General features: G+C 39.8%; 1 protein-coding gene across 1 annotated transcript; it reads right to left on the reverse strand.

The window, feature by feature from the left end:
* Positions 1-12,462: 12,462 nt before the first annotated feature.
* MRPL32 (mitochondrial ribosomal protein L32) lies at positions 12,463-15,039 on the reverse strand. The gene is made up of 3 exons (XM_054192877.1): positions 14,873-15,039; positions 13,760-13,941; positions 12,463-13,120 (listed from the first exon to the last, which is right to left on the reverse strand). The coding sequence occupies exons 1-3, from the start codon at positions 14,994-14,996 to the stop codon at positions 12,866-12,868; spliced, it is 561 nt and encodes a 186-aa protein (XP_054048852.1). The 5' UTR covers positions 14,997-15,039; the 3' UTR covers positions 12,463-12,865.
* Between the last annotated feature and the right edge of the window lie 24 nt (positions 15,040-15,063).

Raw genomic sequence — 15,063 nt, forward strand, 5'->3', positions numbered from 1 at the left:
GGTGGGGCAGGGGGGATGCTTAGCTTCTCTTTATGTCACCTGTCCCATTCCTTACCAACTCACGCAATCACAAAATAAGCCATATTTAACCTGCCTTTTAACTGCCTCTGGCAACACTTGTTTTTTCATTATCAGACTGTATTACTGGCATATCTTAGGCCATGGGATAATTGCTCAATAAATTAACTTCACCACTTTCCCAAGAGGATCTGAACTGGACGTAAACAAGCTGTCGGATGCTCAGTTGTAGTGAACTGTTCAAAAAAGTTAAGTCAGAAAAAACGAAAACTTGAAATAGGCAACTGAAGAATGTAAGTGAAATTTTCAAAGCAGCCTATGCCTATGAAAGTGCATTCCTATTTATTTTAATGTGCTTAGAGTTTTGTGTTTGTTTGTTTTAAATTCCAATGTATTTTGTTTCATTCAGTTCTCCTAACTTCTCATCTTTTAAATTCTGCCTTCCTCCCATGATTACAGGTGTCCCCATGGATTCTGCCCAACATAGGAGTTTCTTTGGCTGTTGAATAAAACTAGGACTGTGACTTGGACCAGCCACACTATGATACTGGATCGAATGCTACTTGGACTCTGCTTCAATCATACTGCCAGAGTGAAAGCTACTTCTGTACTGGAGCAAGTGGAGGCAGAATGGATGGTCCTCGTTCTGCTTCTATGCCCCAATGTTTTGTGAAGGGGAGGTTATACCAACAGTACCTTATTCATACAACTTTCCTTCCTCTTCAGAGGAAAAAAGATGGCAAAACCAAAAAGATCCAACCAAAACCAGATAAGCAGCAAAATATGATGTAAGGGGGAAAAAAAAAATTAATTCCCTGGGAAATGCTATCTCCTGTTAACTATAGTCATAAACTCAAATTTAAGGAGGAAAAGTATGAAAAGATACATTTTTTAGTTTAAGGTTTTGTCCCATAGGAGCTGGAATAACTTGAATGATAGAGACAGCCATCACAACTTCGTCACAACATAGCTCTCAGCTGTGGAATGATTAAATCCCAGAATTAAAGCAAGCATTTACTAGACTAATAAAATCCCTGTCAAACCTGATTTCCACAGCTGGATTATACCTTCTTAGGCTACAACAAAACAGTCAAGATTAGCCAAAGTCTTTCAAAAAGGAAGCCCACCTAAAATAACCTTTGCTTCATTATCAGGCCTAATCTTACCGAGGTGAATTATATCTTTGTCACAACTAAAGTCACAATCCTGAAGAACTCTGCTATACACAGGACAAAATTGTGAGCTCCTTATCCCTACCTTAGAGGAACTCCAGGCAACCAGGAAGCAGTTTCACTGTCTATATTACTCTTTGCAATACAGAGGCTGCTAAATTTTTGCATACAATGGCTCAGTATTTACCCAGAGCTGTATGTAGGGGCATGACCTTGCCTTTAAACAGGAGCTCACTACAGAAGATAAAGAAGTGGAAGATGAGGGCTTTTTTTTTTCCCTCTAGTGTCAGCAGTCAGTCACCTTCCAAACAGCTGGGTGGTTTTGCTGAAGACTCACTACCCATAATCACAACTACTGCGCTGGTGCATCAGCTGTTTAACGGAAGGAGTGGGAGCAGGTTCTTGGTAGTAACTGAATTTAGCTGTGACATTTCATTTCATAGTGAAACAGATTGTTGGTTTTTTTCTGCTAAGAAAATGCTCACATGCTCCCTTCGACTCTTGCCAGTTTAATTACACCTTCAATAATTCAGTCAGTAGTTGCTCAGTCTTCCTAGTTAAATTATTAAGCAGAAGAGAGGAAAAATCTGCAACTGAGCATGTGAGATGGAGCGCTCTAGGAATGCAGCTAGGGTTGGGCACGCACAACATCTGGGAGAGCGAGTCCTAAAGCGATTCTCCATCTGAGCCTTATCTCGCATCTCCGAACAGACAGGATTTCCCTTCTCCCCTCTCTGCTTCCCTCCCTCTCTGCCTTTGTGTTTTTCCGTCTTCCCATCACCTTTCCTGAACAAAGCTTTTGGGTGTCCTTGTGGCTTCCCCAGTAAACTGACTGTCTTTTTATACGCTGAATGGAAACGTCAGGTCCCAAACAAACTTCAAGGCGAGACATCAGAAGAACAAGGAAAGGCTTGTTTTAAGGAGGTAGGAGAGAGCATAAGGTATCTTGAACTTCAGTGGGGGTAAAGATAAGGGCTTCGTACAATAGCTAAAGATGAAAAAAAGAAATCCTTAGAGAAAATATGGGAAGAAGGAACATCTAACAGATAGGTCAGAGATGTGGGAATAGTGAAACAAAGCTGATAGCTTCACTGAGACAAAGGAACATGGAAAGCAAGAGGGAGAACGGATTTGGGATTATACATGAAATGGCAGAGAGAAAGTAAAATGACACTTTTTAATGATATAATTAACTATCCTTATTGAAGTTTTCTTTCAGCTGCTAAATTTGCATATATGCTTCCCATATTGATACACATTCTGGTTATTAACTTGCGACAAGGTCATCCACTTGAAAAGAATTTTCAGAACAAGGCAATGGAGTAATTAATTCCTCTGTTAGAGAACTTGTTTAGCCAATAACAGTTCTTAATATTTTAAGACAATTTTCTCCTACTTAGAAGAATATATGGAATATGTGTGAATAAGTAGTAGAAAAAGTCTTACCCCTCAAGGAAAGCAGTGAGCTAATTAAAGCACTTCTCATATGCTGATACAATATTAAAAAACTAATTAATTACAAAATGTGGCTTTCTGCTGGCTTTGAGAAAAGCAGTGCATAAATTAATAGAAAGGTATTGCAGCCAGATACACTACATGGCAAGCAAATCAAAACCATGCTGGTCATTATGTGATATAAAATTCACAACTGGTGGTGGTCCACAACTAACAATCCGTGTTCTCTTTGCACGACCCTATGAGATCAACACACTTACAACGAGATCGCAGCACTTAGGATGAGATCTCTGCTTTCCCTATAGAGTACCAGCACCGACTACTCTCCAGCTGCTCATTCCCCTTCCCCCTCCATACACATTTCCATAGTGCTGCTTTACTGATAATCCCCCACAGCCTCAGGACTTCCTCTGTAGCTAAAATAAGATATAAAGCCATATTAGTCTCAGCATAATGAGTGATGCATCAGACCTCTACTTCTATACGCTGCCACTGTCTTTCCAGCTGATCAGAAATAGAAAAAAACGGTTACACATATCTCTGGGTGAGCAAATGGAGGATTGTCCTCAGCACGAGCTCTTCATTGTTATTAGTGTTACGTATTGCTGCTGCTAGAGCTGTGCAGACACAAAGCATTCTTTTGTAGGAGCTGAATTTCACAAAAGCACAATGTCCTTTTCTTTAAAGGAAAATACAAACTGGAACGAAGAAGTCAACAACGTACAGAGTCCTCCATGTTTATTGACTATCTTGGGGACTGAATGCTGAAAGTAATTTGCACCAAGTTGTTCACCAGTTCTTGAGCTTTGGCTCAGTGTTTTGCTTTACTGGAAAATGACAAAGGAAGAGAGCAGGAATTGTGCCAGTCCAGGATTTCAAACTTAAAATGGAGGAAGCCTGAGAATACTGCTTAACTTCTGCCCTGCATGAATTCATTTATTGCAAAAACCAGAGGGACTAACACAGAGCGCAGCAGTAGGTTGGCTGGAAATAAGGAGCCGTGCTTATCCCCATGTACACTGCTTAGAGCAATAGTTTACCAAAGGTAAAATCAGCCCCAAGGCCATATGCAGAAAATAGGAGGGGGGTACTACTAAATTTGGGCTAAATTTATAAAACATAAGATCTTGTTTTAAGAAAGGCGTCCAACAGTTAGTGTTTTCTTAACATTTCAAATGGGGAAAATAAGTGATTAGGCTGGGAAATCACAAGACATGCCAAAGCTATGCATATTTTGGCAGTGGGGTAAGCAGCACTGGGAAGTCCACCATGGCCGAATTATAATGCAAATGTCTAAATATTCAGGCACTGCAGCAAGAATTGCCTCGTGAATGGAGTCCAGGAAAGCAAAGCACCAAGCAGTCCATGGAAAACGATAGCTGGCAGCTCCTCCAGCAGGAACAAGACTAAAAGTTGGTGCCTGGCCTGTCAAACATTCCCCATACTTCTATTTCATTGATGGAAGAACTATAGCACACTTCAAATAGCTTAAATTTAAAAATCTCAGCTCCATATTCTCTCCAGTACGGGCAGCAAGAGTGGATAAGGGAGAATTGCTTCCTGCTGCACTCCGTCCTGATCTCAGCACAGATCCAAGAATCTTTATGCCATGTGTAATCCAAGCCTGCTGTGGATGGTGGTGGTGGACGGGTGGAAAGAGGCGCTGCAAGGTTCAACTGCCCTTGGCTAGGAACTGTCTCTGCTCCCTCTTGTCTCCTCAGGACCTCAAAAGTTCAGATAGTCCATGCTTCCCCTGACCACCAGGTATGGCAGAATCTGTCCCTTATCATTTAGGGGCCACAGTGTGTTGGACAGTCAGGAAAACACACAGACCACGCACAGGTTGCAGCTGCCTGCATACAACCAAACCAAGATGTGGTTTGTGCCATCTTTGTACTTTGCTTTGTACTTGCTTGTTGTTCCCCAGCAATCAGCGGCAACGATTATTTTCCACAACTACTGTCAGTGCAGAGCTGGAGTTAGTGTTTCTGCACAGGGCAATGACGCTGTGTTGTGTAGTCCAGAGAGCGGGAAGAGATGCTTTTCCGTAACGGGCACACCACAACTAGTGGCATGAGTGTGAAGAGCCTGAGAAATGGGCCATAAGCATGGTTATTTCTACAACAGGGGACCCATCCAGCCTTTCTCAGAGGCTGAAGTAGGCACCAGTGCCCAGTGGCCAACATTTGAAAACAGGCTTTTGCAAGCAATACCCAGTCCACCAGTAAGATAGACTTCTGCACACCTTCTGCATTCTGGTGATCTTCAGAACGTAGATGGCTTAGGAAGAAGGATTCCTGACAGAGCTCCATGGGAGCGTCATGAAATTGCTTTTGTAGACAGAAGAGAGAGGCACAGAGAGACGGACAGGGACAATTTTCTCCAATTATTGGCAACTTAGCCACTAAGGATCACGGCTCATGGTAACCACTTAAGGGAAGATGCTCAGTGGTGAAATGTTGATGTCTATCACTTGACCAAAGTAACTATGCATTTTACTGTTGAAGGGCGGGCCTTGTAACTCACATTTTTCTTACAGCTTCTTCTGCTGTTTGCTCCGTTCATGAGATCTGCTTGTGGTCATGATTAACACCTATTGCAGACATGTAAGAGGAATTCTGTTGGGACACGGATATTGTATGCCCAAAAAGTAGCTTGCCTGACAATGCTCTACAACTTTGAATTCTCTCATCTTTTTATGTTTTACCTCCACAGGCTGGGAAAACTCATTGAAACATATTTATCAGTGGTCATCACTTTTTTATTTCAGCTTTATCTTTGTAAAGAAAGAAATCTTGCTTAAAGTCTCAGATTCTTCTTCTTCATGTTTCTCAGACCCAAATGCTGTCAAAGAAGGATATGGAGTCCTCTTTTTTTTTGCTCCTTCAAGTGCTATGTTCCTGATACAGATAGCACTCTTGAAAATCATATTACCAAAGCCAATGTCTATGCTTTTGGGAAGATACAGTCATTGCAATCAGGGTCATCACAACATCAACAAACTGAAAAGAATTAAATTACTTTTAATCAAGGCTACCTATTCTCAATCGGTTGCCTGTTGAATCTGATAGACATATAATCTAAGCAAAAGATTCAGGGATCCCAGCATCTGCCAAATCAGCAGGATGAGGAAGATACACTCTAGTGGCCTGAAAGCAAAGTACATCTCTTTGATCAGAAAGAAAAGTGAAAAAATGATTGCAAATTCTCTTCCTTCACATTTTTCAGCATGAAGTGTCTCAGAGGAAAAATGTTTCCTTTGAGAAGTGATCTAAACCAACTCTTTGCACTTTGGTACTGCTGGTTTTGCTGGTGAATGATCTCTGGATCTTATGTTTGGTTTTTTTTCAAATAATTTAATTGCTTGTATTGTTTGGGTTAGGTTTGGGTTTTTTTTCCTATTAGACAATGTCTTGTATATAGCAGATAAAGAAGGCGCCTTATTCCTGGACCAAAGGAATCTAACCTGTGGAGGAGAAATCTTTTACTTCTAGGACTACACTTATTTTTAGATTCATACATTAAAAAATTACTGGGGACAGATTCTGCCATTGTTGCCCAGCTGAGTCATACTGTTATAAATAACCCCACTGCAGAGAATGGCTTTTCTTTTAGGGTAAGACACTTTTCTGCAGATGAGAAGTGATTGAGTCGGGTCCTTGGAAGCTTCCTGCAAAAATTACACTGTTTTTCCTCCTGTTCTCAAGTGAAAGGAGAAAAAAAGAAGGCATAATTTAGTAACAAACCAGATTTCCAGCTTATCTGAAGAGCTCTGGATAAAGGCCCTCATGGGACACTGTCCTAACGAATGTTTAGATAAGTGGTATCTTTGCAGCAGTTTACTTGATCAAACCTATCTAGATTAATGGTCACCGCAAGTGATAATTATTATTATTCTCTAATCTGTGACACAGTACAGAATACAACAGGCTGATAATCTGCCAATAGCTTCAGTTCCTTCCTCTGACACTGACCGAGGGAGCAATTTTGAGGAATTCACTTCCTCTATCTGCACCTCAGTTTCCCACCTGTCAAGTAGGAACAGTGCCATTTAGCTTCCAATATAAATTGCTGAGGTGAAAGTGATGCATGATAGAGTGTTATTTGCTACGCCATCCGTTTCCGCAGTGCCACACACACGAGTACTTTGCAGTTATTCACTCAGTTACACAACGTAGGTATGTTTCTTGCAGTAACTCCTGTTGTACTCCTCCTATAACATACGCAGCAACAGGATGCCTCTTACTTCTACATACTTGCCAATGACTGTACCTCCTTGGTCTTCAACCCTTCCTCCATTCTTTTTTCATAGTAACTTTGTGGTAATCTACTCTGTGCTGGACAAAAATATCTGAGAAGGTTTCATTTGGGGCAAGAGAAATTAAAATGTCTCGGCATTCTCCTGAACTCCTAAAAGATTACATTCTTTGTTCATCAACGACTTTATCCAAAGGACTATAGCAGAGCTGGACTCACAGGCTCAAGTGATGCATCATGATGGGTGTTCACAACTGACAGGCTTAATTTTTATTTCCTTGATTTCAATAAAAAAACACTTCCATGATCTCATGAGGTGACTTTGTAACACAACAGCTTGATGCTTTACAGCCTGTCTCTCAGTCACTTGGAATTACAACTTCCTTGAAAAGAAATCCTATTGAAATCAATGGCTTCTTGAAGATCAAGGTGTCGTTTACCCTGTTTAAGAGTGATAGAATTATATAGATATCTTCAATTGGTCTGAATCCTGATGTTATTCTTCAAAACACCTTAGATGCTTTGCTTGATCTGATTATGACTGAGTAGGAACAGTCAAAAGATGAATGAGTAGGAACTTCTGAACCCAATACATACAGAACAAACCTTTCCTACAGGACTGGTCTGTCAATTTTGAGCCTTAAGCTATTCAGTGTAGCCCCTTTAAAACCACTATTCTTTGTATTTAATATTAATCCCAGATTATAAAATGAAACATACATCTTTCCAATAGCCTGTTCAAAATCCTTAGTTCCATTGGAAATATTTCACATAATGTGCTCTAGAGCTACGCCATAACAGAAAATAGAGCTGTAAGCCATTTTGCTAGACAAGCCGATGAGCTTGTGTGATGGGGCTGGGAATAGAAACAGAATTAGTATGCCTTGGGAATGGATGTAAAAGCCATGTCAGCTGTGTAAGTAGGGACTGATTGTCCTTCCTAAACCATGACACGTGCTTCATTTAATGTGCCTGTTCCTCTTGTGCTGGTCCCGAATTTAGGACACATAAAGGATTAATCAAGCTTATACCCAGGATGTGTCAGACAGAACATTTCTATATGTTTGTGTAGTGAGAACAATTCCATCAGAACCACCCTATACAGAGAAGTCTGTGCCCTTTCAAGAAACAAAGTCAGATGTTTGTGTATTTGGATGATCAGAACATACAAAGTATATGCCAAATTTTCAAAACCATAGGATTAGTTTAAAAGGCATGACACTCAAGAAAATAATAATATAGGACTGGTTTTCTGCCTCCTGATTTTCCAAATCTTTGCTTCTTCATGTTTGACCCACCACCTTAGAATCAGGAAATCTGCTTTATTTAAAAAATAAAAAAATTAAAATTCACATGATCCAGGTGAGAGGTTTTAGAGAAATCCCTGCCAAATATTGTACATTGACAACTCCATAAAAGCTTTTGTTTTGGGTCTTCTCTCCAGAGCAGTTTCAGTTTTGCTTTTCATATGTTTATCCAGCACATTCAATATGAAATTAATCCTATACCCTTTCTTTTAAATATGTATATTGCCCTCAACCAGGGGAAACTGAAATATAGGATGTTGGAAAGAAATTCAAGTATCAACTGATTAGACTCAGTTTACTACATTCGTCTAAGGCAATCTTAGTTTTCAGCTGCAAACCCAATCCTGTTGGTATCCAGCAGTGGTTTCGCAGGTATATGCTCTGCATTTGAAAATAATATATACTTGCATGCATCCATATGTCCAGGGTTTCAGTACATTGGACCAAATTCTGCCTTGAATTATACTCCACTGACTTCAACAGAACTTCCTAGGAATATACACAGAGAAGGCACAACTAGACCAATCACTGCTGCATTGCCTACTTCCTTCTCATTACTTTCATTGATTTTCCTTCCATTTGGCCCCATTCTTTAAGTCTTTGGCAGGTTAAGAATTAGGCAAATTATTTGGCAACAACTTGTACTTACTGATCCTCATTCACTGTATAAATTACACAATGCAGTCATGTGAGGTATAAGAAGGAGTTTTGCTAATAACTTATTTAAATACTAATTAACAAGTAAGTTCTAAACATACAGGCACCTTTATCTCTCATATGCTTCCAAAACATTTTAAAACTTTGATGGTATTTGATGATACTCTATTCCCTTCTGAGCAACTAATATTCATTTAAACACCACATTGGTTTTATTTTCTTTCCACTTCATGTCTGCTGTTCGCAAATTGATCCTTATGACTCTACAAATTCAAGGCAGTTATAAGTTGAAATTCACTGGAATTCCACCAGATCTGGTATTTGCAGGACTTTCTAGCTGCATAAATAAGAAGTCAACTAACTGAATATACTAGGCATACAAAGCAACATACAAAGCCATCTGTAATTAAGACGCGTAAAAAGAGCTCCACTATTTCGTTAGGGAAAAATGATAGGTACAACTTCAATTTACAATAATTCACCCCACAAAGAGCAGAAATGCATAAATATACACAAAAGCCAGCGCATTAGTTCTCAGTATAGATCTAATTAAATTGGTTTGGAATAATGAATTACAATAGACTAGTTTATGTCTCATAACAACTATTGTATTTTTCTTCATACTTAGCAAATTTAGTCTTTTTGCAGATCTTTTACTTACACAGGTGCAAATTTCTTGAATCTGACACCGTTTCCCATCTCATTAATGACCTTTGGCTTTTGTTCTGCACCTACCAGAAAGCTACGCTCCTCTGCCACCTAGTGCTTTAAAGAAGTATATTTTATATCAACTACCAGCCCTTGCTGGTCTAGTGTCTTCAGCAGAATAGACGAGGACTGTGCAGAAATCTTTCAATAAAATTTCCTTGCTAAATGGCAGATAAAAGAGAAACTTGGTTTATCAACCTCTATGGATATCATAATCGGTCAATGCCAGCTCTATCTCTAAATGACATATAAAATCATTTAGCAACTTGCATCCTTGTATTTTAGGACATTACATCACCTTCCTGGTTCTTTCTAAAATGGAAAATAAAATAATTTTTACATAAAATCCTTACAGAAGAAAAACATAATCAAATACAACATGTATTTAATCATATGAAATTTTCAGACAAAAAATAACATCTTTTTCAACTATTAACAGATTCCCAATGGATCAAAGTGAAATTTTCCAAAGGCATATAATTTTTGTTTTTAAATGGATTATGGAGTACAGCATTTGTAACAACCAGCTTGCTTTTGTTAGTTGTAGTTTACATTCTTTCAAAAAGAGTATGTTTATATATTAGCACGAGTACAACTTATATTTCTTTGAAAATTACATACAATCGGGTTTTATTTCAAGTAACAGACTACGCCACATGTTTTAGAGGAATTCTGGAATTTTTTTTTTAATTTTTATTTTTTTAAAAAGTAATGGAGCTTCATATTGTCAGTGTTAATAAAATGAAGCTATGAAAGTGCGCTTTCCTTTACTCTTCTTTTGAAAGAAAAGTCATTCAAACTAAACTGTTCTGACTCTCACTGAAGATAATTTCTTTTTCGGAAAATTAACCAGTCCTATATCAATTGCATCTACGAATCTTCAATATTTGTCAGCTGTTTCCAATTCTTCTTTTAGAGACCACGAATACCGGATATTTCAATTACTTTTTTTCTCCACATTACTCAGAAATCACTATGAAATATTATCAAGCATCTCCTCTTGTCTAGATTGCACAAATGCAGTACTAACATAAGCAGTACAGCTGTGAAATGAATTATTACCTAACTGTGACCTGGCAAGTATCTTAGAATGTCTAGCATTGACAGACTAACTTCACTCATGTTTCATAAGAACTCTGTTTGTAAAGCATCTCCATTGCTTCACTGATGCTATAATTCATTAAACTAATGCAACATACTGCCAATTACAATTATTACTCCATTAGCAGAAACCACATGTCCTCTCGCATGTTTAGAGAAAAATAGTGGGCTTTGGGGTTTGGTTTTTTTTAAGAATAACTCTGCATTTCGGAGAAATTAACCCATGACTCTCAACATCCCAGGCTAATTTAGCTTTTTTCTCTATGGAACCTTTGTCAAAAATATAAATCTATAAAAAGGAACTAAGGAGTAAAGTATAATTGGTCTTATAATATGTTGACAAAGAAACAAAAAAACCCCACCTCTCCCTAAAATACATACACACCTTTCCCTCATGACAAAATATCTGTCTTACTGCTTGGCTAATCTCACCTCCAGTATGTCTGTCTCATCCCATGCAGCTCTAGCAAAAGTAAGCCTTCCACTCTGCATCCTGCTTGCCACCTTTTATTGCCTTCTGTTCTGAATAAGTGAAAAACAGACACAACTGGAATAAATCCTGTTTGGACAAGTCGAAAAGAACTTATGTTGTTTGCTTGGATACTGTCAACTAAATGGCATCAATTTACACTTATCATCTTTCATTATTCCCTTAGACTATGGAGGAAATGCAACATCTCCACTAACATCGGTTCCTATCAGTTACGTTTCAAAACATGGAATCCAGAGCGAGGAGAACAGAAATGAAGCATTACAGCACACACGAGCCCACTCCTTACACTGGCATAACTGGCTCAGCCACGTACAAACGAAGGCTATTCTGTAAAGCATGGTCCTGCATCCTCCACTTCCGTATTCCTACTGCCCAAGTGCCACTTTTCTGACCCTGACACAAGCCAAGCTACAGGGAGGTACCCACTAAAAACCAAGCTGTAGAAAGCCAGGGAACAGTTCACAGCCAGCATAACTCCCTGAATCAGGAGAGCGCAGGAACAGATACATCCAAGTGCCAAGGAAACACAGGGACATCCTAGCCAAGGTTAGGGGCAAACTTGCACTTTTTAGCAGCAAATAGCTACTGGACTGGCTGAGCCATAAACTAAACAGTACCATTCGCGTACTGAAATCCCAACCTAAAATTGAAAACCGTCTTAATCTTAAATGCAACGGTGCGGCTAAAACCCAAGTGAAAATCCACGGGTAGGTGCGGTAACCGCAGCACTGAAGAGTACCAACGGGCAGCAGAGGGCAGAGCTATCCCCTCTCTGCAGAAGACTCAAGACGGGAAGGCACCGCTGTCCTTTGTGGTTTTCCAAGCACATCCTGACCACCCAGACTACTTAATGGCTGCAAAGGATGTATCAGCTTTGACCCTCATCAAACGGACAGATTTCCAGTCTTTACATTTCAATTCGTTATTTCACTCAAGAAATCAAGTGCACTTTGAGGGGTGAAAAAAAGGCTTTCCATATCCCTATAAGACAGAAAATTATTTTGTATACTGAAAATGGCAAGAATCGCTTATCCTTCAGTCCGGTAAAGACAAATTGCAAATACTACATGCCAACCACAGTTTTGCTCAAAACCAGGACTATCATGAAGTAACTCAAACAGCAGCTTTGTGGAGAGATACAGGCAGATTCTGTTAAGAGCCGTGGAAATAACCAGAAAACTGTGTCCTTCCTTGTAAATATCCTTTGTACATAACCAACATTGGTTTTGAATTTCTTTTTTCCCCCCCTTTTTTTTTTTCTCCCCTCCAAAAGAGCAGCAGCCAAAACCAGAAAGCAGATTTCCCTGGGAAACTTGACATTCTTTATTATACATCTGTGACTGTTTTCCCTTTGTTAAAAAAAATGTTATTTATAAAACCAGCATAGAACAGTAGCATACAAATTACTCAGTGTACCGAATACAAATTATTCAGATGTCCAAACCCAAGGTAGATCCTGATTTCTCTTTAATTGTTCACTGCTATGATGTATCACTGAGAAGCGCTTCCCACTGCATGCTACAGAAACAACACCTGATTGCAACACCATATGGCACGACATGCGACTCAAGCAGGATTCCCAAAAGTTCATAGGCTTTCTGTATCAACATTAAGTGAAACAAAAGAAGAAAACATTCTTGAAAAACGCAATCTTTCTTGCTATAGCAACTGGTTTTGCTAGCATTAGTCCTATAGCATCAATTTTGAACAAACCAAGACGGACGCTTCCTGGCTCTTTCAATGATCCGCTTGCCTTCATCTTTTTCTGTGGGCTTTTCTCCATCATAAAGGACGACAGTCTCTACAGTTGGAGCATTAAACGGTCCTCCTTCCTTTTTATGCATTTCCAACCGTATCAGTCGAGTTTCTGCTTTTACCTTTGCATAACAATAACCACAAAGGACGTGTTTCTGTTTCAAGTTTCCACACTCAGGACAAACATCTATGTTCGTCTAAAAAAAAGACAGTGGAAAATAGGAAATTTTGTAATTTGAACAATAGCAACAAAATAAAAAGGGAACAATCACAGACTAATAAAAAAGTTAAATGAAACACCAGAGAAATTCAATTGTCTTTTCAAAATTTATTCTTAAAATATTACATAAATATGTATGTAATATTTATGTACGATTATGTAAAGCAATTTTTCTGTTATGTATTGCTACGTCAAATGCTTACGACTAAAAATAGCCTATTAAGTCAATACCTGAATCATTATGCCTACTGATGTTCGGAAGACTAAAGACCTATCAACTCAGATGCACAAAAAGTATAGACCTTTTCTATTTATACTAGCTGTTTAGGTAAGATTTCTTGGCTTGTACTTAAACTGTCACTGTTTATTTAACCACAGACTACTGTCACACATGATGAAAGTTACAAAGTACTCTGAAGATTTAAATGCCTTTTAAGTTTATTTATAAACAAATTCCAGAAAGCTTTTTCAGTCAGTATTGACCACTATAATGATTCTCTAAAATAAGTGAGATAAAAAATTACTGCTGTAAATCTTACTCCAGCCTGCTTGCTTGCCAGTAACAAAATAATTTGCAGTGAAAAAGCCGCTGAGCCCATGGGAATTTGGTGATTACCTTCACTTTTATAAGCTTATTGGTATTTCTTCGCCTGCAGCGGTTCACTTCAATGGTGCGCCTTTTCTTTGGCGCCGCCATCCACAAGATGCTATCTAAGAGGCTGGGCACCTCATTATTTTCTGTAGTGTCCGTTACTGGCTCTGGAAGAAAAGCTGGACCTTGGACAGCTAGTGCTGGTCCTGAAGGGGAAAAAAAAAAGGTAACTCATTACACCCAAGCCCCACTTTCACATGCAGCCGAAGAAATACAACATAGATGCTATTGACATCCACAAACCGGGGGTGCAGTGTTGTGGTAAAATTCATATTAACTAGAAAAATTAAATGTAACATGTATTCGAAGCAACCAAGGGAACCTGCTGCTGCTGCTAAAAGTCATCTATAAGGCCCCAACCCTATTTCATCATTTATAGAGAAATAGTAACTAGGCATGATTTACCTAAGATTAGATTAAGGAACCAACTACTAGACAATGTAGCTTTGTTGATAAGCAGGATATTCCTGTCAAGAGAGTGATGAACTGTAGGCCTGGTCAGCAAACAGAGAAAACCACCTGGAACTGCCAAAATTAGAGGAAAAGTGGGGAAAAGGTAATTTTGGGAGGGGGAGATCGCGACCACCGGTAGGTGGTCAACCTACCCAAATGATACCACCTACTCAAAAGAGAACAATGGAAGAAGAAAACAAGAGTCTGCGCGCTAATTTACACAGGAAGCAAAGCAAGCTCGACCAATCATTAAAGACAGTAACAATGAATAAGTATTAATTGTTAGAATATGGAATAATCAGTGTATGAAAAAGGGAAATTTTTGAAACTAAGGTGTGCTTCTGTTTGAGGACGAGCACACCGTTTCTGCGCATTAGATGGAATAAACTTGGAAATAAACTCTGCACTGTGCGTTACTGCCCTGCACACCGGGTGAAGAGCCCAGGTTTTGGGACAACAGTAGGAGCGGCCAGCGGCGCCCCTCCCCGCTTCCCTCACCAGCGGCAGGGCTCGGCGCTCTCCCCCTCCTGCCCCTTCCCCCCGCCCTTCAACGGCAATAAACGGTTCCCGCAGACCCGCTGCCGACCTCTCCTTCATGTGGGAGGGGAGCGGGCCGGCACCTACCCCAAGGCGGGCTCTGGCCCCCAAAGAAACCCGGCAGAAGGCCGCGCTCCAGCCGCCCCCAGCACCGCTGAAGGAGGACGCGAAGCCGCGGCAGCGGAGGGAAGATGAGCACCAAGGCCGCCATGCTCCCGCACAACCCCGCCGAAGCCGCAGAGGGGAAGGCTCGGCGGGCACTGGGCATGCGCGCCTGT

This window comes from Rissa tridactyla, chromosome 2 (assembly GCF_028500815.1).
Source record: "Rissa tridactyla isolate bRisTri1 chromosome 2, bRisTri1.patW.cur.20221130, whole genome shotgun sequence".
NCBI lineage: Eukaryota > Metazoa > Chordata > Aves > Charadriiformes > Laridae > Rissa > Rissa tridactyla.

Coding starts and splice junctions, on each gene's coding strand:
- MRPL32 (XM_054192877.1), bottom strand. CDS start 14,996: ATGGCGGCCTTGGTGCTCATCTTCCCTCCGCTGCCGCGGCTTCGCGTC. Junction 13,942..14,872: donor GGGCCAGAGCCCGCCTTGGG/GTAGGTGCCGGC, acceptor TTTCCCCTTCAG/GACCAGCACTAGCTGTCCAA. Junction 13,121..13,759: donor ATAAGCTTATAAAAGTGAAG/GTAATCACCAAA, acceptor TCTTTTTTTTAG/ACGAACATAGATGTTTGTCC.